The following is a 26,986-nucleotide window of genomic DNA, read 5'->3' as shown; positions in this document are numbered from 1 at the left end:
TGACTTTCAACTCTCTCTGATATACAACTCTCTCTTATACTTCTATGTATTTCAGGGTCATAAGTGAATAAAAGGGCAATTACATTTGATTAATTAGCATTCAGAGAAAGAAGTAAATGGAAAAAAAGACCAAACCCATATACCCTGTATTTTAAGTAGATCCCAACAGCTGTATTCATTAGGAATGTGTTTTTGGGCAATGCTACCTTCATATCAAAATGAAGTGTTAAGTACACCAACTGAAAATTATTTTATTGAGTAAATAATCATGCTTCAAAACAAGATGCATTTGTAATTCTGTTAGTTGGGGAGCTCATTCTACTGATACACATCAGAAAACCTCTATCACCACTGGACTAGCTGGTCTCACAGACCAGCTACTGTGGCCAACTCACTACCCTGTATTAGACCTGGTCAAGATTCTCAGAATTTAACCAGGCTAATCCTTGGACAAAAGGCATATCATCTACCTAAAGACCCATATTTAGGCCTTTCCAGTTTGGCAGGACCTTCTAGGTCTTGTGTTTCATTAGCAGAGCCTTTGAGAACCCTGACTTGACAGGGCATAGGAGCCTAGTGTTTTCTAATTGGTCATTTAAGTGACACTAAAGAGTTATTTAATTATAAATTATTTTAAAAAGTCAGCTGGAGCAGTAGCATTATTTGACCAGGATTAAATTATCCCTCCTGGTCCCCTAATCAGGCAGTACTACTTTCATTTGCTCATAGTGCAGACCTTTTATTATATATGACATACACTGCACGGTTTCTGGCTGGCCAAAATAGAGTATTAAAGCAATGGGATGTGGTGGCCAGAAGTTCTCCCAAGAACAGGACAGGTCTTTATGCACAGTGGCTATATCCTGCTGCTAGAAGTCAAGCAGGTCTTCTTTCAGTCTTCTTCTTGACCCTGGTTTTATGGAAAGCCCTCAGTTACAGAAAGCTGCTTACTTTAGGGTCAAAAACTCCCAAGCTCTTCTTAGGCTTAACACACCAAGAAATAAGAGCCTTAACAGAAAGTGAGCTAAAGAGGCCATATTCTCCACCCACCTATCTCACATTCTTGCCTTTCTTGCATTGCCTATCTGCTAGCAGCAAAGCCCTGCTGAACAGGGGCACTGTGACCACCTGAAACCAGCTGACTCCATACATGAATAAAATATGCTTTCAGACATATTGCAGATGATTTAAATGTTCCTTACTAAAGCTTAGGAAGTTAAGGCAGCTAGATGGTGCAGCAGATAGAGTGCCAGGTCAGGAGTCAGGAAGACCTGTTCAAACCCTTCAGACTTCAGACACTAGCTGTATGAACCTGGGTAAGTCATTAACCTCTCTTTGCCTCAATTTCCTTATCTGTAAAATAATAGCACTTACCTCCCAGGGTTGTTGTGAGGATCATCGGAGATAATAATTTTATAGTGCTTAGCACAGTGCCTGGCATCACATAGTAAGCACTATATAAATGTTAGCTCTTATATTATTAATTGTCTGAAGTAAAATCGTGAATGACTCCATAGCTATCTATGAAGCATTTTATGTTCATGCATGAATAGACTTTTAAAAAATCTACCTGTTAAATTACTTCCTGGAGATATTGTGTTTCATGTCATAATATTAAAGACGTCAATGTAATATATGGCCTAATTTATAAGAAATTAAGGATTTTATTTTTAAAAAGACTATACCTTATTTATCAGGTTTCCTAAATGTTTTTGATACTCATCATTTTCTTCAATGAGTCTGTTGCACTGGTCTTCTTTGGACTCAAGAAGATTTCCCAGTTTGCTAATCTAAAGAAACATCAGTAGAAATTCTAAATTGAAAACCATGTGTAATTATCAAAACTAAGAATAGCAAAATGCTTATTGTTCTGTCTCACACACTGAGATATACCACCGAGTTATTAAAAGAGCATTAGGAACTTTTTAAAAAAAAATCAGGAATAAACAATAAAGATGTTTTTATGTTACTTCATCTAGGAGATAAAGAAATTGGCTGAATAAACTAATGGAGTGTGGTTTTATTTACCCCCTTTTTATGGTTCAGAATGAGGCTAAAACAAATTCACTGAGGCTCAGCATTAAAGTATGATGACAATGTGGAGAACATCTGGGAAAAAAAAAACTTCTCTGAAATGTATGTGGAATCATTTAGTGAATAAGTCCTCACTGGAGCCAACAATTCTACTTAGCACAACTTTTAAGCACCTACTAAGTACAAATCCTGATGTGTAAAAATCTCTTTTCCATAAGGGATTCTTTTTCTTGGAAATTCTGTGATAGGCAAAGACGTCCTGGATAATAGCAATTAAAGTTATTAGTACTAAGGTATAATATAAATAAGCAGAAGCTCTCTTCTCTTCAAAAATAACAACTATCTCCACCTCCATATTTTTCTTGATGTTCATATCATGAAATCATTTTGCAGATAGATTTTTAAAATCTATTTTAAATAGATTATTCTATAAAAGAGGAAGCATCAGGAAGCAGACAGAGGGATAGCCAAGAAACCTTGGTTTCTACCCTGGCTTCTTATACAACTATATCAGTTTGAACTTGAACAAATCCCTTAGCCTCTCAGGGCTCCCAAGCAACTCTTCCAAGACTTTAAAGTACCAATGATCTGCAATGGTGAAGGGTATTTCTAAACACCAAGAGTTTAGGAGTCCAGTATCTGGGTCAAAACCAAAAAAATTTCCATAAACATGAAAAAAAAAACCCATCAGACCAAATGATGAGAATCTGGACAAGGTTGGATAGTGGTGGAAGATTGGGATTTGAAAGCTATTGAGGAGCCAGAATCAATGGAATTTAGGAAATGATTTGATATAGTGGGTAATGAAAAATAATGAGTAAAAGAGGTTGGGTCAGGATAGTCATAAAGAGGAAGTATAGATTTTGTATAATGTGGCCCAAATAACCAATGGGGGTTGCTGTTGGTGGTATCAGCCAACCTGTGTGTTCCTCTATTTCAGGACCTTAGTCAACTGGAGCCATTCCCCCCTTAGCTTGCTGCAGTGGTCAGTTATTGGTTTTGTTTCTGGGGAATATGAATTAGTGTTTCCATCAAACAGATCACTTACCTATATGGATGCCCTTCCCTACACTAACAACTTCCATTTCTTAGATGCATGACTGTGCATAACTGATTCATCTCTAATAAATTAATTATTTATATAGCATATAATCATATTACACGATGGCAGTAAAAGTAGAAGCATTACTCACATGTAACATAGACATAGAACAAATGTTCTGTTGGATCTCTGGATGTATCCATTTCCAAAGACAGATACCCTTTCTGGGCTGATGTGTGTGTCCTCAACCCCAATTACTGCCACTTGTACTGAGCTCTGGGGCTCAGAACACTAGGGATCCATATCTGTTCAGAACTATTCTAGTTTCTTGTAAACCTGAAGCTGGATGTATGTGCTTAATTACAGGATGATTGAGAGTGTTATAAAAACTTGGGGTTCCTTTCCTGGTTGAAACTGTATGGACAAACAGGATGTTTGTAGGGTGTAGGGTGGGGGTTCCTGATGGCTGTCACAAGTCTTAACTCCTTGTCTTTATATCAGTCTTTTCTTTTGATCTGTGTAGCCCAGGAACAGTTTCATTTGGTTTCTCTTTGGGATAACAGCTGTTTGCTGTTATTAGAGTCCCAAGAGTTCAATGATAATTTCTATGCAAATGACTTCCAAATCCCATATGTACTCCCACAATCTAGTCTCATCCTAAACTTCTGGCCTATCAGACATTCAGGCTATGATTCCAATCCTATGTTCTACTGGACAGCCAAATCTATATTTTCCTCTAAACCTACTACCTTCAAACTTCCCTATTTCTGGTGAAGACACCATCATCCTTTTAGATGTCCAAATTTGCTACTTTTGAGTCATTCTTAATCTTCCCTGTCATTCAACACCCCCATATCCAATCATTTGCCAAGACTTGTCAATTCTACCTCCACAACATTTCTCATATCTCTCCATCTCTTTACTCATAGGTCAAGTTCTCATCACTCCTTTTCTATATTACTTCAGTGGTCTCCTCATTGGACTTCTGGCTTCCCCGTCTGTCCCTCCTTCCTGTTCACTTCCCCAAGGCAGCTAGGTGTCTACCATGTGCTAAGTGCTTTTAAAATGTCTTACTTGATCCTTACAACAATCCTGAGAAAGAGGTGTTGTTATTATCCCCATTTTACAGTTGAGGATAATGAGGTGAATGTATGAGGGACACAGACATATACCTCTAGTGTTTGAGGTTGGATTTGAACTCAGGTCTTCCTGACTTCAGTTTCAGCACTTAAAAATGTTTATTCCTTTCCCCTCCCCCCTCTCCTATCTACCCTCTACACAGATGCCAAAGTAATATCATCCTAAACTATAATTGACCCTTGACCTCAGACACTTAACAGCTGTGTGACCCCAGGCAAATCATTCCACCTGTTTCTTTCCTCAACGGTAAAATGATTATTATAATAATAGCACCTACCTCCCTTAGTTGTTGTGAAGATCAAATAAGATAATATCTGTAAAGCACTTAGAACGTTGCCTTGGCATTTAAGTTAATAAATACTTACTCCCTCCTTCCTTCACTCCCTTCCTTCCTTGTCATCCCCTTCCCCTACTTTTCAAGAACTTTCAGTAACTCCCTATTGCCTCTAGGACACTCTTTAGCTTGGCATTTAGAGCACTTTACAATATGGCTCCAGACTAGCTTTCCAAGTTTTTGGCCTTCATCTATACTCTATATTGCAGTCAAGGTAGCCTCAACATTCCATCTCTGCCCTTCATCTCTCTGCACAAGCTGTCCTCCATTCCTGTCCTTTCTTCTGCCTATTAGATTCCCTATTTCCCTTCAGAGTTCAGCTCATGTGCTAACTTCCTGTAGGAAGCCTGTCCCCCTACTCCAACTGTTAGTGCTCTCTCCCCCTTCTCAAGTGATTAGGGGATATACTTACTCTCTAGACCCAGGTAACACAGGACATTTTTATTCCACTGTTTCTAGTACAACATCCATGAGGAGCTGGGGCCATTTGCACTCTGAAAAGTGCTGAAGGAAGTCACATAGACATGCTGACTTGGTAAACTACAATTTCATGTTATGTAATCTCATTTGGACCCTCACTGCCAGAGGAAAATGTTTTTCTTTCATGACTGACTCACGATCCCTGCAGTTGCAAACTTTCCCTTCCAGTCTCAAGTTCTTTGTGCCATCTCTAAGCCCTTCTCAGACAACATGACTGCCTTCCCTGGACTGAGAAAATGCAGGCCATCTACTGTGAGATCTCTCTCTCCTATTCCACACATCAGAGCTCCCACACCATTCCCCATTCCCTCCAACTTTGTTCTGTACCCTAAGAAATAGGGAGTTCTTCTTGCCACAACCCTTTTGGTTGTGCCCTTCATTTAATGTCCTGTTATGACCATCATCCATCTCCAGGCCCCTAAGCACCAGTTGGAGTCCCCTAAGATTTTGTTCTGGGCTCTCATCTCTCTCTATACTTTCTCCTAGTGTGACCTTATCAGCTTTCATGATTTAAATTATCTTTATATAGATAACGCATGCATCTATGTCTTCAGAACAATTTCTCTCCTAAAATCTAATTCCATATCATCAACTGCCTCTTGGACATCTCTGCCTCTATGTCCTATCAATAGCCCAAATTCAAAATATCTAAAACAAAACTCACCCTCTTCCCCTAACCCTGTCCCTTTGTTAAACTTCCCTATTTTTATTAAGGGCATCTTTACTTTCCAAGTCACCCAGGTTCATTAACATTGGGAGTCATCTTTGATTCTTCCCTTTCATTCAAACCCTTCCCAGCCCTGTGTAATTATTTATCCATACATCTCTTGCATCTGTCTTTTCTCCACTCATACATTCACAATATTCAAGCCCTTGTGCCAATTCCCTCCTCTCTCTAATCCATTGTCTACACAGCTGCCAAAACATTCTTCCTAAGGCACAGGCCTAGCACATCATTCCAATGCTCAAAAACTTTCAGTGACTCTCTGTTTCCTCTAGGATGAAATCATGACTTCATTGGAATAGGATCTCTGAAATGAAGAGATTCCTTATACCAATACAGATCAGCACCTTCTCTTTGATTTGGTCACTGAGAGTTGCTCTAGATCAGAGGTTCTTAATCTTTTTTGTGTCACGGGCCCTTTGGGGAGTCTGGTGGAGTCCACAGACTCCTCAAAATAATTTTAAAAAATTCATAATGGAACGAAATTCTAAATTTCAGTTAGAGTAGGGAAAATAAAAATGTATTTTTCCCCCATCCAAGTTTACAGACTCCCTGAACTATATCCACAATCCTGAGGCCCCTAGGTTTAGAACTTGTAAAATATATGAAATTCTAAAATAAAATACAAATGCCTCAGCTTGACTTTTAAGGCTACCTCTCTAGTCTTATTTTACATTATTATCCTTCACATATTCTACATTCTGGCCAAACTGGACTATTACTTTCCTGTGCTCAGCATTCCTTCCATGTCCCTCCTCTATTCATTCCTATCATCTCTCCATACTTGGGATTCATTCCCTCCTTATCGCTACCATTCAAAATCCTTATGTTTTTAAGGCTCAGTTCAAGCACTACGTCCTCCATATAGCACTGTTCCTGTTCTCCCTCCTCAAATTCTTCTGTATTCTCTTCACCTTTTCTACAGACCCACCCCAAACCCATGTAAGCTCCTTAAAGGCAAAAACTATTTAATTTTTTTCTTTGTATCTCAACATCTAGAATAGTGACTTATATGCAACAGATGTCTAATAAATATCTATTGAACTGAATTGGATTGGATCTTCTGTTCATTTCCCCCCACCCCTTACCAGCTGAACATTTTGATCAATATAGCAGTCTGTTTTTTAACACTTCTGGGTGAAGCTTGTATCCTTGACATTAAGATTTCAACAGACTACTTTTGGTTTTCAAGTTCTCTTGTTTTGTTAAGTGTTGACTGGAGAGGGGAGAGGCTAAGATGATTCTTATGAAATGCAGCTGTCTAGATGTGGCTCGAAGAGAGGCAAGGATATCTTTAGCATCTCCTCCCCCCACCCTTCTCCAAGAGAGACTTAGATTCCTGTCAGGAAGAGGAGGAGGAGGCTGGCCCTTTGCTCTCTTCAGAGAGAGGGGATACCAGGCTAGAATTATATTTGTCTGCTCCCTTATAGATTGTTAGTCTAGGGGATATAATTTTTAGGTTCAAGCTAAGCATCTGATTACTGTTCCTTTAATAGGAAAGGAGGGCCCCAAGCTTTATACTGAAGGCCTGACTTCCTTTCTACCACATACCAGCTGAACACACACACACACACACACACACACACACACACACACAGCAAAGAGCAAAGAAACTAATTCATCTAAATTGATAACAAAATGGAAATCAGATAAAATTTACATATTAGCATACATACCAGACAAAAGGGATTGAAGGAGCCCTTCCATCAGGAGTGAAATAGATTAACCAAAAGAGACAGTCCTAGATATCACCCAAAGGGAAATTCCCCTTAGTGTCTAGTGTAGTAAGCTAAGGTGTAGCTCAGGGTTTGCAGCTACCACAGGTTCTTGGATCTGCTTTGTTAAAGGAAAGCAACTCAAAATGGGTTAACAAGCTTACTTTAATCAGTCAGACATATATCGTTTACCTTGTTCAGGAGAAAAGGTCAGCACCCTGAACCTCAAAGTATACAGGCATAATTATCAAGATAGAAACATCAAGTAGACAGATTTCCAAACTGTCCAACCATTACATCCATACCCAGTCAACATCTGGGTTTCCACATTCTGGGTTTTTCAAAGCCGGGGGACTCTCAACAATGGCTTCCCAGAATTCAGATCAAATCACAGAACACTTCTCAAAGTGAGTCCCCAAACAAAGCTACACATCAGGGCTTATATAGCCTTCTCCTGGCTCAGAGAATGTAACAACCTTATTGACCCACTGGCCAATCAAAAAGTATCTACTGAAAAACAAGCCTCCCTCCCCAGGCTTCTGGTGCACTTTAGCCTAGGGGCAGGGAAGATCTTTAAAATTTACATTTGCCTGAGGTAGCCTGTTCTGTTTTAAAGGCTTGAAAATGTGGGTGCTTTCTACTTTATCTACCTGTACCAATATCATAACTACTCTGATGGCTTTCACTTTCTGGTTTTGGGACTCAGCCTTTTGGTATCTTAATACATTTTCTAGTTTATTTCCCCATATGGCAAGCATGACGTATTTTGTAATGGATAATTATATCAGCATATTTGTAATCTCCATAGGTATTGTGAATATGGCATTGCTGATACATTTGGCGACGAGGATGGGATCAAAAAATGTCAGGTCTCTATTTGGAAGCAGTGGGGCTTTAGAGGGAGAAATGGCTATTCCAGGATGGGAGGATTTGCCTTATTCTTCTCTAGCCAGAGAATGGGCTAAAAGCACAGGGCCCTGTGAAAACTGGGAACCAAGGCTAAAAGAGGGAGAACCTGGAGATTTGGAAAGATGTTTGAAAGCAATACCCATAGAACCAGGCAAAGAACTGGCAGGAGTGTGCAGGAGAGGCTGGGTGCTGCTAACAAGTTATTGCCTTATGTGTAAAAGTAGGGATAAGCTGCTGAAGGAAAGAGCTCGGATGGCTAGGGAGTCAGCTGGTTTGCCTGAGGATTCTTCTGTGTCACAGCACTCAGAAGACCAAACTGGAGGGACTCATGTGGTCCAGGAGCAAGCTACTGTTCATGTAGCTAAAAGGAAGCAAAAAACTAGCAGAACGAATGTGCATGCAGCTTTTGTACAGGCTGGGCAGAGTTGCCCTGACAGCTTCCAGGAGAATGTGTGTGAGGAGAATGGAGCAAGGTTAGATGAGGAGTCTCCTAATGTAGAAGCTCTCCCCATACGAAGAAGAAGACAGGAGAACCACCGAGGCAAAACAGAGTCCAGGGAGATAATTGAGGATTTCACTCAACAGGAGATCACTGATATATTGAGTAGATTTACCCAAAGAATGGGGGAGTCTTTAGTGTCTTGGATAGTAAGAATCACTGATGAAGGCGCTGGAGGAATAACACTGGACAGTGAGGACTGTTTAAAATTCATAAGTATCAGTCAGAATCCTTTTGTACACCAGGCTTTTAGGGATCACCATATGCAAGGAGGAAATAACAAAACTAATCTTCTAGCTTTAGCTGCAGAAGGTTGCAAAAAGCAATATCCAACTGAATCTATGTGGCCTAGGGGAGACAGACCCTGGTACTCACTTAGAGACTGTATGAGAAAACTAAAGGAGCAGGTATTGAAAACTGCTATCCTGATTGGAGATGCAAATGCATATTATGATACCCCCCTAGGAGTTCCTCATAGAAATATCATAGTGAAGATGGCTCCTCCTGCATATAAGCACCTAATTCTGACTCTATTAATTGGAGAAATAGGGCACCCTCTTTCAGAGGTGCTGGATAAGATTTCACAATTAAGCGATTTAGGGGAATGGGAAAAAGACAAATTGCCTCCAGAGAGAAGAGTGAACAGCCAGAGGATTCAGAGACAAAATAGACCTACAAGAAGGGAACTGTTTACTGCTCTATTAAGAGCAGGGGTGGACTTTAGAAGAATAGATGGTATTCCAACTGAAGAGCTGCATAAGCTGTACCAAGAAAAGGTACTTAGCATTAGAATGAACAGGGAAGCAGGAACCACCCCCGCAGGTATTTCTGAATCTGAATCTTTGTATCCAAGTTTGCCCCACCTTCAGGGGGAATAGGAGATAGGCCAAGCCCCAGCCCAGATAAAAGAAATATGCAGAAGAGATTGCAGACCCCATATTGGTTTAACAATATATTGGAAGAATGGATCAACTACTGTGACTAGGGCACTGATTGATACTGGGGCTGAGGCCACACTAATCTATGGAAACCCTGATAAGTTTAAACATGGAACTCCTATTACCATCACAGGTCTAGGAGGCGCTGAAATATCAGCCAGACAGGTTAAAATAACAATGAAAATTGGGCAGTTACCTAAGAAGGAATATACTATGGTTGTTGTACCCATTCCTGAATACATCATTGGAATAGATGTATTGAGAGGCATGACTCTGAATTTACCTGAAGGAAGATACAAATTTGCTGTGAGGAAGATAGGAATTAATACAGTTTTAGTGGGAAAACTAAAAATGGACCCAATCACTTTACCTGAACCTTCTGAAGTAATTACTTTAAAACAGTATCATGTGCCAGGTGGGCAAGATGAAATTACCACTACTATAAAGGAATATGTTGAAGCAGGAGTGTTAGTCCCTACTACCACAAAATGGAATAATCCTGTCTGGCCAGTAAGAAAATCAGATGGGACATGGAGAATGACTGTGGATTATAGACAGTTGAATAAGGTGACTCCTTCTTTGTATGCTGCTGTTCCAGATACCATCACCTTAATAGAAAGGATCCAGAAATATGATTGTGATAGTAATGGCAAGTAAAGATTCCCCTGTATTGGCTTGGTTTTCAAACTGATTGTTTTAAAACCCAGAGCTTGTTAATCCCACCTGTGGGATGGACTTGTTGATGTGAAAAGAAAGTCCTGAACTGGGAGGAGCTGGTGACGTAGATTTGGAGAGACAAGTGAGAGGCAGAAGAAACTTTTTTTGGAAGCAGCATCTCGTGGAGAGAGAGAGATTAAGAGAATTGCTGGTGGCCGCTTTGAATTGCCCTGGACTTTTGAGACCTGCCCCCTGAGCTGCCAAGGACTGAGGAGACATGGCTGTTTTGCTGGTACTTTGTCTGTCTGTTTTGATGTTGTTTTGCCAGATTTGTCCACTGGTGAAAGACAGTCCTGTTGTTGAAGAAGTCCTGGAACCTGGCTTTTGGTTGAGAAGCCCTGAGACTGTCCTGCAGACAGAGAGTGAATACTGTCCACTGATGAAGGACAGTGCTGTTGTTGCAGGGGTCTGGAGACTGTCCTGCAGACAGAATGAATACTGTCCACTGGTGAAGGACAGTGCTGTTGTTGCAGGGGTCTGGAGACTGTCCTGCAGACAGAGTGAATACTGTCCACTGGTGAAGGACAGTGCTGTTGTTGCAGGGGTCTGGGAACCTTTCTGTTGGTTCAGAAGCACTGAAGAAGGATTTTCTTGTTGTATGTTTACAGAAATCCTGGGACAGGGCTTTGCTAATGTTTTCAGGGGTTCTAGGACTGTTCTACAGACAGAGGATGAATTAATGAAGGGACTGGCAACGTATATTGTGGCCTTGCTAAGCCTTGTCTCCCCAGGAACTAAGATTGCTGAGAACTTGCCTCATGTCAAGATGAAGAAAAGACCTCCATTTGGGTATAAAGTGCTCAGCTTAAACTTGATGTAACTCTGGGGTAGATTCAATTGTGATCCAGGGGTGGGGAACTTTTGACCTTTTTGTGTTCTGTGGTTGAACAAATGAATGTAGTTTACTTATGTTTGGAAACTAATCTCCATTTGAGAAGAGGGGCTTTGTGATGGACTAAATGAAGGTACAGCCTAGGGGTGGAGAGGTATTTAGAACCGGGAATTTGTAATTGATTGAATGATTGGAAGGTCCTGGGGTGGGGTAGTACTTGGAGATTATTTAATCACTCTTAGTAAATGCTGTATTTTGAATGATGTCATGTTTTGACCTTCTCTGTTCTTGGTTTGCCACTGAATAAAATGGAGAGCACCTATGCTGGTATTTTGAACCTTGGGAAGTTGCCTTTCCTTGGTGTTACAGTACAATGATGGGACTTGGTATGCAGTTATTGACTTGGCAAATGCCTTCTTCACCTCCCAATAGACCCTAAACAATGGGAACACTTCGCTTTCACTTGGCAGGGTAGACAATATACTTTTACTCGCTTGCCACAAGGGTACATACATAGCCCCACTATTTGTCACAGGATTGTGGCTGAACAGTTGGATGAATTAAAGCTACCTGGTGTACAGCTTACCCACTACATTGATGATATCATGATACAGGGAAAAGATGCGAAAGTAGTGGAAAGGAGTTTGACCCTTCTAATTGAGCATATGAAAAGTAAAGGGTGGGAAATTAACCCTGCAAAGGTTCAAGGACCAGCTCAGAATGTGAAATTTTTGGGTATACAAAGGAACAAGGGGCTAAGGGAGATTCTTCCTCAAGCCCGACAAAAGATTCAGGATTTTCCTACCCCTACCAATAAGAAGGAGACCCAAAAGTTCATAGGATTGTTTGGATACTGGAGGCACCACATTCCACATTTGGGACAGATTTTCAAACCTTTATATAGAGTCACACGGAAGAAATATGAATTCGATTGGGGACTTGAGCAGAGTAAAGCTTTTGAAGAAGCCAAGGCTGCCATACAATTGGCCCTAGATTTGTGGCCCATGCAAAATGGTCCAGTGGAATTGCAAGTGACTGTACAAGATGATTATGCAAACTGGAGCTTATGGCAAAAACAACAAAGCCGAAATGTACCTTTGGGATTTTGGTGTAGGAAACTCCCTTCATCTGGAGTCCAGTATACACCTTTTGAAAAGCAGTTGTTAGCTGCATATTGGGCTTTGGTGGAGACTGAAGAACTGACTCTGGGCCATGAAGTGATATTAAGACCTGGAATCCCAATTATGACCTGGGTAATGAGTACCCCAGCTTCTCACAGAATTGGACATGCCCAAGAGGCTAGTATAATCAAATGGAAGTGGTATATTCAAAATAGAGCGAAAACAGGCAAAAGCGGAGTCTCTGCTCTGCATGAATCTGTAGCAAACATAGAAATTGAGAGGAATGACACACCCCCTGAGCCAAAGCAACAGTTGGTAAAGTCCACTGTAAAATGGAATGAGGGATATGATGTATTGACTGAGGAACAAAAGAGACATGCATGGTTTACTGATGGGACAGCAAAATATTTGGGCCAAAAAAGACATTGGAAAGCAGTGGCCTATAACCCATGTACTAGAAGGACTTTGGAAAGTACTGGGATAGGTGCAAGTAGCCAATATGCTGAACTTATGGCAGTATATCAAGCCATCAAAATAGAACAAGGAGGACAGTGTCATATATTCACTGATTCATGGGTGGTAGCTAATGGGTTGGCTACATGGATGCCCATGTGGAAAAATGAAAATTGGGAAATTCATGGCAAACAAGTCTGGGGCAAAGAATTATGGGAAGATATCTGGAACATGTCTTTGGTCACTGACTTGTCAGTTTTTCATGTAGATGCTCACGTGGCCCCCACCACACCAGAACGTGAGTACAATGCTCATGCTGATCGACTGGCAAAGATTGCTACTGAACATATTGTCCCTACTTTGACAACAACTGATGATCTGGTATTAGCAAAATGGGTCCACCAAACAGCAGGCCATTTGGGGGTCCAGGCCACACACCAGTGGGCACAAGATCGAGGTATTAGTATCTCTCATTCACTGTTAAAACAGATAGCAGAAGAATGTCATATATGTCAATTGGAAAAGGAGCGAACTGTTCCTCGGGTAGTAACTAGAGAAATAGCAAGAGGAAAAGTCCCAGCCCAAATCTGGCAAATAGATTATATTGGTCCACTACCACTGGATAAAGGATGCAGATTTATATGTACTTGTGTTGATACCTATTCAGGTGTACTAGTAGCTTGTCCTTATAAGAATGCAACCCAGAAAAACACTTGTAAAACTCTAGATCTCATAAGTCTATATTATGGAACCCCAATGCAGATTCAAAGTGACAACGGGTCACATTTCAAAGGCAATGAAATGAAGAAGTATTGTATACTAAACAATATAGAATGGATATATCATATTCCATATTATCCAGAAGCATCTGGGTTGATTGAAAGAATGAATGGATTACTGAAAGGACAATTGAGGAAGTTAAGTTCCAATAATTCATATCAACATTGGAAGGATAATTTGTTCATGGCTTTGCGTAATTTGAATAATAGACCATTGGGAGGAAGTACACCTCTAGCCAGAATGATGACCCCCAATCTGCAAATTAGAAAACAACAAACACACAAGATCCCAAACATTGAGTATTGGACCTTGAGGCCAGATGTCCCAGCACCGTACCCAGGACCACCTGGTTCAGTGGGGTATGATTTACATTGTTTAGAGGACTTTTGGTTGGACAGAAAAGAAATAAGAAAAATCTCCACTGGGATATGCATAAGAATCCCTAAAAATCCCTAAAAATCACTTTGGACAGATTTTACCCAAATCAGGATTAGCAGCTCAAGGAATACATGTATTGGCTGGAGTAATAGATTCTAATTATCAAGGAGAAATTGTTGTAACATTCCAGAATTTAGGTGAAGGGCCCATACAGATTCACAAGAATGATAGGATAGTTCAAGTGATTATCGTTCCTTGTAAAACAATGCCACTTGTAAAAACTGACCCTCCTTCCAAAATAACTGTTACAGGAACTGAAGGATTTGGTTCTACTGATAGAATAAAATCAGGAGCTAAAGTATGGGTAAAACGGAAGCCAGATGATGTTCCAAAGGCTGCAGAGATTATAGCATATGGGAGGGATAACACTGTAACTATTGTTTATTCTGGAGAAGATGATTACAAAATTGTACCCTTAAGTCATTTATTCTACCATGAGTGAGGCTACAATAGTCTGGTTATTGTCTCTTTGCTTCTTCTTGATTTTTTTTTTGTTTGTTCACCTTGTTTGTTAGATTTGTTTCCACAGGCTTGGTACCCTCCATCTGTAGATGCCTGATAGCTTAAGCTGGATGTCACCCCCTGTCTGCAACTGTGATGTGTCACCCTTGGACCTGGCATCAAGCATATTAAGAACTGACCTCTCAAATGGGACCCCTTAGGACAGCTCTACATCCGATTTCAGCAGCAAGTAGCCATAGAAGAAGAGATCTTCACCCCTTACCACAAGATTTTGGGGCCCCATTTGTTCAGGGTGGGGGGAATGATGGGGAGCTTGTGCTCAAGCCCCACCCTAAAATATGGTTTTCTGTGTTTATTGTGTGCTATTCTTGTTATATTGTTGTGAAATTTTGTTGACACCAGTTATTCCTACTGTATTTTTGCCAAGTAAGGGACATGAAAGATCTTGGGGCCGAATGTAAGGGTTATGGGATTTAAAGATCTTCCATGCCCCATTGGACTTGCTGATGTAGCAGGAAGGGGCAGAGCAAGAGGAAGCGGAAGCCAAGCTAGCGTTCCTGCGGTGGCTGGCGGTGGTGGCAACGGCGGCGGCAGCAGCAGAGGCAGCGGCAGCGCGAAGCCCTTTTTGAGTTAGGACTGCTAAGGACTTTCTGCTAAGGACTCCTGCTGAGGACTGCCAGGGGCCGGAGCTGCTGGGAGTGCGCTTCCAGGACGCTGGGTGGTTGCTGTGCATGGGGAGAGGAGGACCTTTGCCTGAGGTAGCCTGTTCTGTTTTAAAGGCTTTAAAATGTGGGTGCTTTCTACTTTATCTACATGTGCCAATATCATAACTACTCTGATGGCTTTCACTTTCTGGTTTTGGGACTCAGTCTTTTGGTATCTTAATAAATTTTCTAGTTTATTTCCCCATATGGCAAGCATGACGTATTTTGTAATGGATAATTATATCAGCATATTTGTAATATCCATAGGCATTGTGAATATGGCATTGCTGATACATAAGGCTAGAAACCTGATGGAGATTGTTGGCTCCTTTCTAAAGTCTTTTTCTTCTTTCAGCGAAGGTAGCATTGCACATCCCTCTCAAAGCTGGAAGCCAGAGGAACCCAAAAAGATGCAAGAGACTGGATATCCCTTCTTTTCCATTCTTACCAACTCTGCCCCACCCATCATGCAAGCACAAGGCCCAGATCTTCACAGATGAGGTCTTGATATCAGTGGCCTTTGGCATCCTTAATCCTGCTTGAGCACTCTCTGCTGTATTCCTATCTGAGGGTGAAAGACTTCTTAACTCCTACAGTGTGGTAAGAGGTAAGGGCCTGAGGGCCACTTGTTTTCCCTTTCCCCCACTCTCCCTTGGGCCTTGTGGCCTGAGAAATGGGCCAAGAGTTTGGCCTTTCAGTTTGCGCTTTTCCTTTCCTCCTATCAACCCAACAGCAAAATCCTATGGAGCCCTGGTGAGGACTCCATAGATAGTACTGATTTGGATATGAGTGTAGTGGAACTGAACTAAACAATAAGCCTAATTTTCTTCCCCTCTCAAAGACTGAGGTGCAATTTAGGGGGTAGGGAAGGGGATATAGATATATACTTGCCAAGTTACTGAGTTTACTTGTACTGAGGTTCAATGTTGTTTTTAATAAAACATGTAGCTAAAAAAAAAAGGGCTTCATAAATATTACTAAAAAGTACATTCATTATTCATCTATGAGCAAAGTGCTGTGCTAAGGGTTAACAATGCAAAAAATGAAAAAGATAGTTTTTTCCTTAAGGAACTCACAGCCTAGTGGAAGAAAAGCCTCATACACAAATATTTATTATGTGCATGCACATATTATTTCACGTACAGATGTAAAAATGCTTTTAAGAGGTACAAAGAGCCACATGAGATTCCTAGGAAGGAAAAATGATCCAAAGAAGTCAGGATGTCTCAGAGTCAGAATGAGAATAGGAACATAGTTTTTAATTTCTTTGATATTTCTTAAAGTTGAGCTCATAGGAAGGACTGAAGAAATATTTGTAGACTGACTATTTTGCTTAACAAAGCACCATGTTATTTCATTAATGTCTATGGTTGGGTAGTGTACAGTTTATACACACAAATTCACACACATATATACTCTCTATGTAAATAAGCAAATATAATATTTCTAACCTTTTCTTTATATAGTAGGTTTATTAAAAACAAAAACATCTGGTCAATTCTCATTTTCTATTCGCTCATATCAGACTGTTCAACATATTCTAGATGACTTTGTGCTTTCCAAGGACAACATAATAACTCATTTCTATCACCAGAACAGAATTTCTCTGTTAGCTAATCTTCAATAAAATGAATAGTAAAAGATTTCCTAATTTATGTAAAAGGTAGTATTTACTTATGGGACAAAGCAAATAATTATTGCCTTTTAAGTTCAAAGATTGAGAACTATTCTTAAAAGTTAGTCTCCTGTGATAGAACAAAGAGCACAATTGCAAATCTCTTTGAAGAAGTTAATTTTAGACTTCTTCTACTCTACAAAATAGAAATGATTTGGGGGTAAAATTGGAACTGATTAAAATTAAATCACTGAGGTTAGAAACAAAATAGACTTTTGAGGAGGGACAGGATAAAAAAAGAGAGAGAAGAAGAAACAGAAGATAATGGAGGGAAATATAGTTAGTAATCATAACTGTGAATGTGAATGGGGTAAGCTCACCCATAAAATGGAAGTAGATAGCAGAATTCATTAGAAACCAGAATTCAACAAGATATTGTATACAAGAGACATACTTGAAACACAAAGACACACAGAGAGTTAAAATAAAGGGCTAGAATAGAATCTAATAAGTTTCAGGGGAAGAAAAAAGGCGGGTGTAACAATCATGTCTCTGACAAAAGCAAGACCAGATCTAATTAAAAGGGAATCTACATTCTGTAGATTCAGGGAAACTACTGTAGAATTAAGGAAACTACATTTTGTTAAAAGGTACTATAGATAATATTAAAAATTTTTATAGCAAGTTACTTTGATAAAGGACTCATTTCTCAAATATATACTGAGTACAGAACTGAGTCATATTTATAAAAATAACCATTTTATAACTGATAAATGGTTAAAGTATATAAACAGGCAGTTTTCAGAAGAAATCAAAGCTATGTACAGTCACATGAAAAAATGCTATAAGTCACTATTGATTAGAGAAATGCAAATTTAAAACAATCTCACATCTGTCAGAAATGACAAATGCTGGAGAGGATGAGGGAAAAATAAGTACACTAACAAGTTGCTCCTGGAGCAGTGAACTAGTCCAACCATTCTGGAGAACAATTTGTAACTATGCCCAAAGGGCTATAAAACTGTGCATACCCTTAGATCTAGCAATACCACTACTAGATCTGTATCCCAAAGAGATCAAAGGAAAAGGAAATGGACCCTCATGTACAAAAATATTTATAGCAGCTCTTTTTGTGCTGGCAAAGAATTGGAAATTGAAGAGATACTCAACAAATGGGAAATGGCTGAACAAGTTATGGCATATGATTGTGATAAAGTACTATTATGCTATAAGAAATAACGAGAGAGGTGGTTTCAGAAAAACATGGCAAGACACATATGAACTGATACAAAGGGAAGTGAAAAGAACCAAAGATCATTGGGCATAGTAACAGCAATGTTGGAATGGTGATCAGTTGTGAAAGACAGCTACTCTGATCAATACAATGACTCAAGACAATTCCAGAGGACTTATAATGAAAGAATTCTGCCTTCAGAGACAGAACTGATGAACTCTGAATGCAAACTGAAATATAATTTCCTCATTTTACTTTTCTTTTTAAAAAAATATGGCTAATGGGAGGCTAGGTGGCACATTGAATAGAACACCGGCCCTGGAGTCAGGAGGACCTGAGTTCAAATCCGGCCTCAGACACTTAACACAAAAACTAGCAGTATGACCTTGGGCAAGTCACTTAACCCCAATTGCCCTCCAAAAGGCAAGAAAAAAAAATATGGCTAACATGGAAATATGTTTTGCATGATTTCACATGTATAATTGATATATAATTTGCTCTCTCAGTGGGTGAGCCCCAAATTTTTTTATCTGCATTTTTAATATTTTATTTTTCCAATTACACATAAAAACAATTTTAACATTCTTTTTTTAAATTTTGAGTTCCAAATTCTTTTTCCCTCCTACCTCTACCCCCTCTCTAAGATAGCAAGCAGTTTAATATGTTATACATATGCAGTTATGCAAAACATATTTCCATACTAATCATGTTATAAAACAGACCAAGCCCCCCAAGTAAAAAAAAAAAAAACAAATTAAAAAATAGTATGCTCTGATGTGCATTCAGTTCTTTCACTGGATTTTTCATCATAAGTCTTTTGCAAGTGTCATGGATCTTTGTATTGCTGAGAAGAGCTAAGTCATGGAACTCAAAATTTAAAAAGAAAAGAATATTAAAAATAAATTAAAAAATGAAATCACTGAAAGCAACATGCACACATATTTGTACAAAAATATAATGAAGTAGAGCCTATGTATAATAACAGACATACTTTTACTTGAATTTGGGTAATCTCTAGCTTAATAGCAAAATCAGATTTATTTAGGATATACCAATATGTTGCCACCATATAAAACCAACAACACTATTTACAGTAGTCATGAAGGTTCAAAAAAAAAACCCAAACCCAAGTTGAAAGAATAACTTTCACTAATTAGTAAGGTGACCATATTCATTTATATGAGATCTGTTAGCAAATAAACAAAAAAACCTTGAGTTTGGGGGGGTTTTTGAAGACTTATTTAAAATCTGTAATTTATTCCTAAACTTGAAATGAGTTAGTAGGATAGCACTGAGGGGAAAACAAAACAAAAACACCTTTACAAAAATGTAAAATGATGTTACAGGATAAAAAAAAAAGTTCTTAACATACAAACTTCTGTAATGACTAATACTCTTGATGCAGCCATTGGTAGGAAATGCTTCATCAGAACAGAAGCTGACATTTATTCAAAGGCTCTGGCAATTTTCTATGTAGACTCATTTGTCTCCTATTATATTGAGTTTAAACACTAGAAGAGCAATTATGTAGAAACTTACATTTATCTCATATGTTATCACATATTTTATATCTTATATAATTGAAGTTACTTTACTAATTAGTTTTTCTGAACAAAAATGTTACTTCACTAATTAGTTTTTTGGGGAAAATAAAGGGAAGCAAGGTGACTTGGGAAAGCAAAATATATTGACATTAAACAAAGCAGCCAAAACCTTGAATATCACTGGAAAAACAAACACAAAACTCAATTTTCCATTTGCTTAAAATAATCTAGGTTACTGAAGAAACTAATGTTCTTCTTGTTAAAATAGTTTGAATGTTGATTTCCTACAGAGCTGTACAACTCTGCTTTGGCTGCGCATATGGGAGTTTGTTCTTGTGAAAAAAATTAGTGGAATCTTCTAGAGATCACCTTTGATTGAAATATAATTCTAAGTGTTATACATTTGACATCTATCAACTTTCTCAATTAAAAATTGTTTTTTTTAAAGACTTGAACCTGCATTTAGAATTTCTGCTAGTTTTCTGGTTCTTACTTTATATGGTATAATTGTGATTAGAGGGATGGCCTTGGCTACAGAGTTGGTCTCCCAACCAGAAAGACCTATGTTCAACTCTGCTCTCTGACACATACTGGCCATATGACCCTGGGCAAGTCACTTAACTTAGTAGGGTTCTTAGCAAGTAAGACTGAATTGTAGAGGAAATGCTAATCTGCTCTGCAGAGGGAATTTCCTCACCTGAGAGTTCCCTATGACACCAGAATCATAGGTTTAATCCTTATCCTGGAATTTGAGTCAGGAGATTAACCCTTCTGGAACAATTTTAACCACACTAAAGGAATACCTAATAAGCATAACTGTTTTTCTACTGAAAGGGTACAGGATTAGGAGAATGGAGACCTGTATTCTTTTTCTGGTCTTGCCACTTAGCTACTCAAATGATTTTGAACAAGTCATTTTCCTGGCTTTAAGCTTAGTTTCCTCAATCTCTAAATTGAATGATGATTATGATGAGCCTGATCCAGGTTTGGCTGTAGGAGAAGGGGGGCCTATACCCCAGAGACAAGTCCTTGCATCAGGGAGCTAAGGAAGAAGGTGGGGTTGGAGGGGAATGCCTTGAAAATGGGCTGCCAGAATAGAGTTTTACTATGTATAACTGCATAAAGGCCTGTCCCAGGCCTTTAGCCTGCAGACCACCAGGTAGGCTTGGGGACAGCAGCTGCCTCAGGGATGAAGAGCACTCCCTTGAAGAGTATTCCTGTCTCTCTTCCTCCCCCTTCCACTCTTCCTCCCTCCTGGTGGCACCACTGAAGAAGCCTTACTTCTTACTAGTTAAAGTTCTGTTTTGGGATCCAGGCTTAATCCAGTACTAAAATTCTATGATTCACTTTGATTGTAGTCAATATTTAAATGAAGCTATCTGATTACAACAGGAAAGACTAATGAAGCATCATGGTACACAGTATTTTTTTCTTTTAAAGATGAAGATAAAGTGTATTTTTTTTAATGTAATATAGTAGTATGCTAGGTAGTAGATGGAAGCCTGGTGCTTTCTACTTAATAACATTCCAAATTTTGATTGATTGATTGATTTTTTATTTTTAATAGTCATTTCCACAAGATTTTGAGTTACAAATTTTCTCCCCATCTCTCCCCTACCCCCTACCCCAAGATAGAGAGCCTACTGAACACCCCTTCCCCCAATCTACTCTCTCTTATATCCTCCCCCTTCACCCCCAACTAGATTTCTAGTAGGGCAAGATGGATTTCTATACCCCAGTGCCTGTATATCTTATTTCCCAGTTTCATGCAAAAAACAATTTTTTTTAACATTTGTTTTTAAAACTTTAATTTCCAGATTCCTTCCCTTCTTCCTGCCTCACCCACCCTCACTGGGAAGACAAGCAATTCAATATAGGTTGTACATGTGTAGCTACGCAAAACATTTCCATAGCAGTTATATTGTGAATGACTATATTTCCCTCCATCCTATCCTGCCTCCCACTTTTCTCCTTTGACTCTGCCCCTTTTCAAAAGTGTTTGCTTCTAACTACACTCTCCCCCAATCTGCCCTCCCTTCTATCATCCCCTCTCTTATCCCCTTTCCCCTTACTTTCCTGTAGGGTAAAATACCCAGTTGAGTGCATATGTTATTCCTTCCTTAACCAAATTCAATGAGAGCAAGGTTGATCTATTCCCTTTCACCTTCCTGCTCTTCCCGTCCATTGTAACATTTTTCTCTTGCCTCTTTTATATGACATAATTTACCCTATTCTAGCTTTCCCTTTTTCCTTCTCCCAATATATTTCTTTCTCATCTCTTAATTCTATTTTTTAGATATCATCCCTTCATATTCAACTCATCCTGTGCCCTCTCTCTATGTATACATGTACACACATATAAACACACTCACACACATATATATATATATATGTATATTTATACACACATATACCCTCCTATACATAAATATATATGTATGTATACATATATATTCCCTTCAACTAACCTCATACTGAGAAAAGTCTCATGAGTTACAATTATTGCTTTTCCATGTAAACAGTTCAACTTTAATAAGTTCCTTATGATTTCTTTTTTCTGTTCACCTTCTCATGCTTCTTGTATTTGAAAGTCAAATTTTCTGTTCAGCTCTGGTTTTTTCATCAAGAAAGCTTGAAAGTCTTCTATTTCATTGAATATCCAGTTTTCCTTTGGGGATCTTTTTCAAGAGGCGATTGGTGAATTCTTTCAATTTCTATTTTGTCCTCTGGTTCTAGAATATCAGGGCAATTTTCCTTGAGAATTTCTTGAAGGATGATTTCTAGGCTCTTTTTTTGATCATGGCTTTCAGGTAGTCCAGTTATTTTTAAATTATCTCTCCTGGTTTTTCCAATGAGATATTATTTCACATTACCTTCTGTTTTTTCATTGTTTGGATCTGTTTTATAGTATCTTGATTTCTCATAAAGTCATTAGCTTCCAATTGCTCCAAACTAATTTTTAAGGAATTATTCTCTTCAGTGAGTTTTTGAAATTCCTTTTCCATCTGGGCAACTGGCCTTTTAAGGCATTCTTCTCCTCACTGGCTTTTTGGGCCTCTTTTACCATTTGAGTTAGTGTATTTTTTAAGGTGTTATTTTCTTCAGTATTTCCTTGTGTCTCCTTTAGCAGGCTATTGACTTGCTTTTCATGATTTTCTTACATCATTCTCATTTCTCTTCCCAATCTTTCCTCCACTTCTCTTATTTGATTTTCAAAATCCTTCTTGAGCTCCTCCATGGCTTGTAATCAATTCATATTTTTCTTGGAAGCTTTTGATGCAGAAGTTTTGGCTTTATCTTCTTCTGGTTCCATGTTTTGATACTCTTTGTCCCCCAAAAAGATTCTATGGTCTGATTACACTTGCTCTGTTTGCTCATCTTGCCAGCCAACTACTTAACTTTTGAGCTCTTTTCCACAGTAGAACTCTGCTTTCGGAGTGGAGAGAACTGTGTCCCAAATTTCTGGAATTTTTACAGCTGTGGTCAGAGCTATGAGGAGGGCACCCTCTCTACAGCCACCATAAGCTCTGGCATGCTAGTGTTCCTCACCCCAGGATCACTACCCAAGACTGTGACCCATATCCAAGCAGGTCAAAACAAGAGCAATTACCCTCTGAATGGTCCCTTGGTCCCCCTATGATCTGCAAGCCAGGAGCTCCAGAGGCAGCCATGCCGCTGAAGTGCCCACCAGAAATTATACACCAAAGCCCCTTCCCAGTTGCAACCTGCTAGAAGGGGACCCCTATCAGGATCCCTGGAAACCACTTAATAGGCCATAATAGTGAGGGAAAGTTTCACCTGTGTTGCTAGAAACATGCCACAGATTCCCACAGATTCAGGTCTGTTTATGTTTGTATCCAAGGCTTTGCTAAGGGATCATAGCTTTGCTTCAGTAGGAACAATACCAAGGCTTTGCTTTAATAGGAAGAATACTAAAGGCACTGCACCCCCTTAGAAACATACTCTGTTGCTAGCAACCACATTTTCTATAAAATTATGTCTAACAGAAAGCTCGCTGCTGTCTTTCCCTCTGAGAGGCAGTCACCAGTTGGTTAATAAACACTCCTATCAAATTATAATTGGTTTTGCTGTCTTGTTTTCTCGGTTGTCCATTACACATTGGAGGTTCCACCGAGATTGCCTTTGGCATTAACTGACAGCTGGGCCAGGTTCCCTGGAGGGCCGGGAAGGCAATTCACCCCAGGGATATGTGGCCACTGAGATGATGTTCCTCAGCCCTGGGCTCGCATTGCTTCCCTGAGTGGACCGGAACCTGAGTCCTATACAAATTCTTTCAATTCGATCCAAGGGTGTTCTTTCTTTTAGGTGAGTGCTCATAAATTGTAAAAGTACCCAGGGGGTGATCACCGAGATGACGTTCCTCGGCCCCAGGTAGAGTAGGAGGCTAAGCTGGACGCGGTGTTATGGCCCCTACTGGCTTCCAGGGTCAGGATGCTGATGGAGTGCTGGGGTTTTTCTTTCTCTCTCTTCTGAATTTTGTGTTTGCTGCTAAGTGTTGCTGTATCTTTAACTGTCTATTTGTTTGTGGATTGTCGGTAGGTGTCGCTGTCTTAACCTGCTTCTTCTCCAGTATTTGTGCAATTGTTTCTGTTTTCTTTGTGCGCATTTTTGTGATTCCGGGAACCTGAGTCCTTCTCAGCCCTGAGTCTCAGCCCGTGGAGCCATTGCCATAGATCAAAAGCTAAGTCTCCTGCCAGCTCCCCGTCCCCTGACTCAACCATCCTGTCAGGGCTCTTCCCCCTCCACCCCGGGATCTGACCAGCCTACCTGGACCAACTGCCAACAGTTGCTCCATGCCCAGTTGCTCCACCTGGGATTCCCAAAGGGAGGGAGTGAACTTTTGAAACCCCCAAATCTCAATGCAAGGGGCCACCAGAGAGACAAAAATGCCACCGAAGTGTATTTCATGTGTTGTGTTGTTTTGTATATAACCTGTCTGTGGGATTGTGTAAAGAAATTTCTAAATTCTGTAAGATTAAAAAAAAAAGCAGCCAAAAGGATGGTGTACCTGAGCTAGAAAGATTGATAATCTCTTAAAGAAAGGCTGCTGGCAGAAAACCACTTCTCCTTCTACTCCTTGAACTCCAGCCAAAGTTCTCGAAGTAGAAAGACAAATGGACAGAGAGAGAATGGGAAATTTCTCCCCTAAAATCTATCTAAAGGAAAAGGGGTCACTTCAATGATCAAAGAGAAGTAAGTTTTCAAGCTGCACTTTGAAATAGGATTAACACTTAACCCTTTCCTGGGTCACAGAAAGAGAACTGTGCAACATCATTGGGAATATAGATTCAGGTAATTAAATTCATTCTGGTTACTATTTGGCACACAAAAACTGAAGTTTAAGGTCACCAGCTTGGTTATTCAATTGTCTTTATTTCAAAGTTCAAAATTAAGACCATGATTGTTACTGGTAAATAGTTGTATTATATATGTTGTATGAGAAACAGTTTCTCTTAAAGTCTTGGAGTAGATCTGAAATTTTAAAGGAACGAACACTTAAGAAAAGTTTATTTGAGAAAAAGGTCAAAAAGAAAATCCCACTAAGATTCTCTTCCCTATGGTCCCAGTTCTTCTTAGCTAGGGCTACAGAGTCCTCCCCTGTCATCCAGCTCTGATGGAACTGAGGAGACAGTAAGAGGTTTGAACCATTAAGATTTTTTTTTCTCCCTGTTGTCCTGGCTATAACTGAACTAGGGCCTCCAAAAAGAAAAAGGGGGGAAGGTACAATAGCTACATTGGAGCTACACAGGCTTGTCATCTGCCTACCTGAAAGGTTAAATCCCTGGAATAGAATATTTTTTCTGAATGACATGGGAAGTTAGACAAGGGAAAAGAAGCTTGTGAAACAAAGGTACAAACACAAGTTAATCATTATCCCATATACTAAGCCTGGGATACATCTGAGCTACTAAAGTGTGTGTTACATCTGAGCTATTCAGCCTAAAATTATATTCTTTCCACAGCCTAAATAGTTTAGTAAAAGGGTACTTGATCTAGCTCCCCAGGTTTTAGATTTAGATCCCCAGGTACCCTGAAGTCCACCTCTCTAAGTAAGCAGAGCCTGAAGTTTCTACTTCAAGTTCCCCAAACCCTCTCCTCAATGCTCCAGGCAAATTGACCACCCCATAACCAAGGTCTGCTACAGCTAAGCATTCATAGAGGTTTATTTGATAGAGTATAAGCTGATAATGTGTTTTGAGTGTGATGAGTTTGGAAAAATGGAGAGTTTCCCCCTGAAATATAGAGTTCACTCTGTACCATGAAGCCCCAACTTCAGTACCACCTAAGAGATCTCTCCCTTGCTGGTAACTCCCCCGAATTCTGCATTTTAGTTCATGTCCTTCCACAGATATATATTTATTCAGGAAAAGGAGCTCGTGAACATTTTGGGCTACAAGCCTGTTATAAAAGGACTGTCCCCATTTTAGTCCCTATCTTAGTTGGCCTTGGCATAGCAGGTTCACTAGCAGTGGGTACCATGGCCCTAGTACAAGGAAATAGTCATTTTGAAGCCCCCACCTCCCGAGTTGACACAGATATCTGAGACTTGGAAAGCCATATCTCCTACTTGGAGACCCCCCCAGATTCCCTGGCCGAAGTAGTTCTCCAAAATCACCGAGGTTTAGACCTCCTGTTTCTCAAGCAAGGTGGCCTTTGTATGGCCCTTGAAGAAACCTGCTGTTTTTACGTCAACCACTCTGGAGTGCTTCGGGAATCTCTGGCTACTGTATGTCAACGTTTGGCTGACAGAGAGGCTCATCACCAACAATCTACGTCTTGGTACCAATCCCTTTTTAATTGGTCCCCCTGGCTCACATCACTTGTAACTTCCCTTATAGAACCATTTGCTTTGTTGTTATTGGGGTTGCTATTGGCCCCATGTCTTATTAACTGCCTAACTGCCTATGTTAGACAAAGGATTCAAGCTGTTAAGCTGTTTGCCCTCCGCACTGCCTATGTTCCCTATACTCCCCTGGACTCAGTTGAGTCCGGGTTTCAACTATGAACAAGAAAAGGGGGGAGTGAAGTGCCCACCAGAAATTATACACCAAAGCCCCTTCCCAGTTGCAACCTGCTAGAAGGGGACCCTTACCAGGATCCCTGGAAACCACCTAATAGGTCATAATAGTGAGGGAACATTTCACCTGTGTTGCTAGAAACATGCCACAGATTCCCACAGATTCAGGTCTGTTTATGTTTGTATCCAAGGCTTTGCTAAGGGATCATAGCTTTGCTTCAGTAGGAACAAT

The 26,986-nt window shown here is 39.8% G+C and overlaps 1 protein-coding gene across 1 annotated transcript in view; it reads right to left on the bottom strand.

The window, feature by feature from the left end:
- Positions 1–26,986, bottom strand: part of CAGE1 (cancer antigen 1) — a 123,000-nt gene that overhangs the window by 32,432 nt on the left and 63,582 nt on the right. Inside the window, exon 12 of the mRNA XM_069103527.1 lies at positions 1,686–1,790. Coding sequence (XP_068959628.1) covers positions 1,686–1,790 — 105 coding nt within the window. The remainder of the gene's footprint in view (positions 1–1,685; positions 1,791–26,986) is intronic.

The sequence above is a fragment of the Petaurus breviceps genome, unplaced genomic scaffold (assembly GCF_028583685.1).
Source record: "Petaurus breviceps papuanus isolate PSGF00001 unplaced genomic scaffold, PetGlider_PUasm1.0 582, whole genome shotgun sequence".
Taxonomy (NCBI): Eukaryota; Metazoa; Chordata; class Mammalia; order Diprotodontia; family Petauridae; genus Petaurus; species Petaurus breviceps.
The sequence above is the reverse complement of the archived record's forward strand: the minus strand, read 5'-3'. Positions and strand labels throughout refer to the sequence as shown.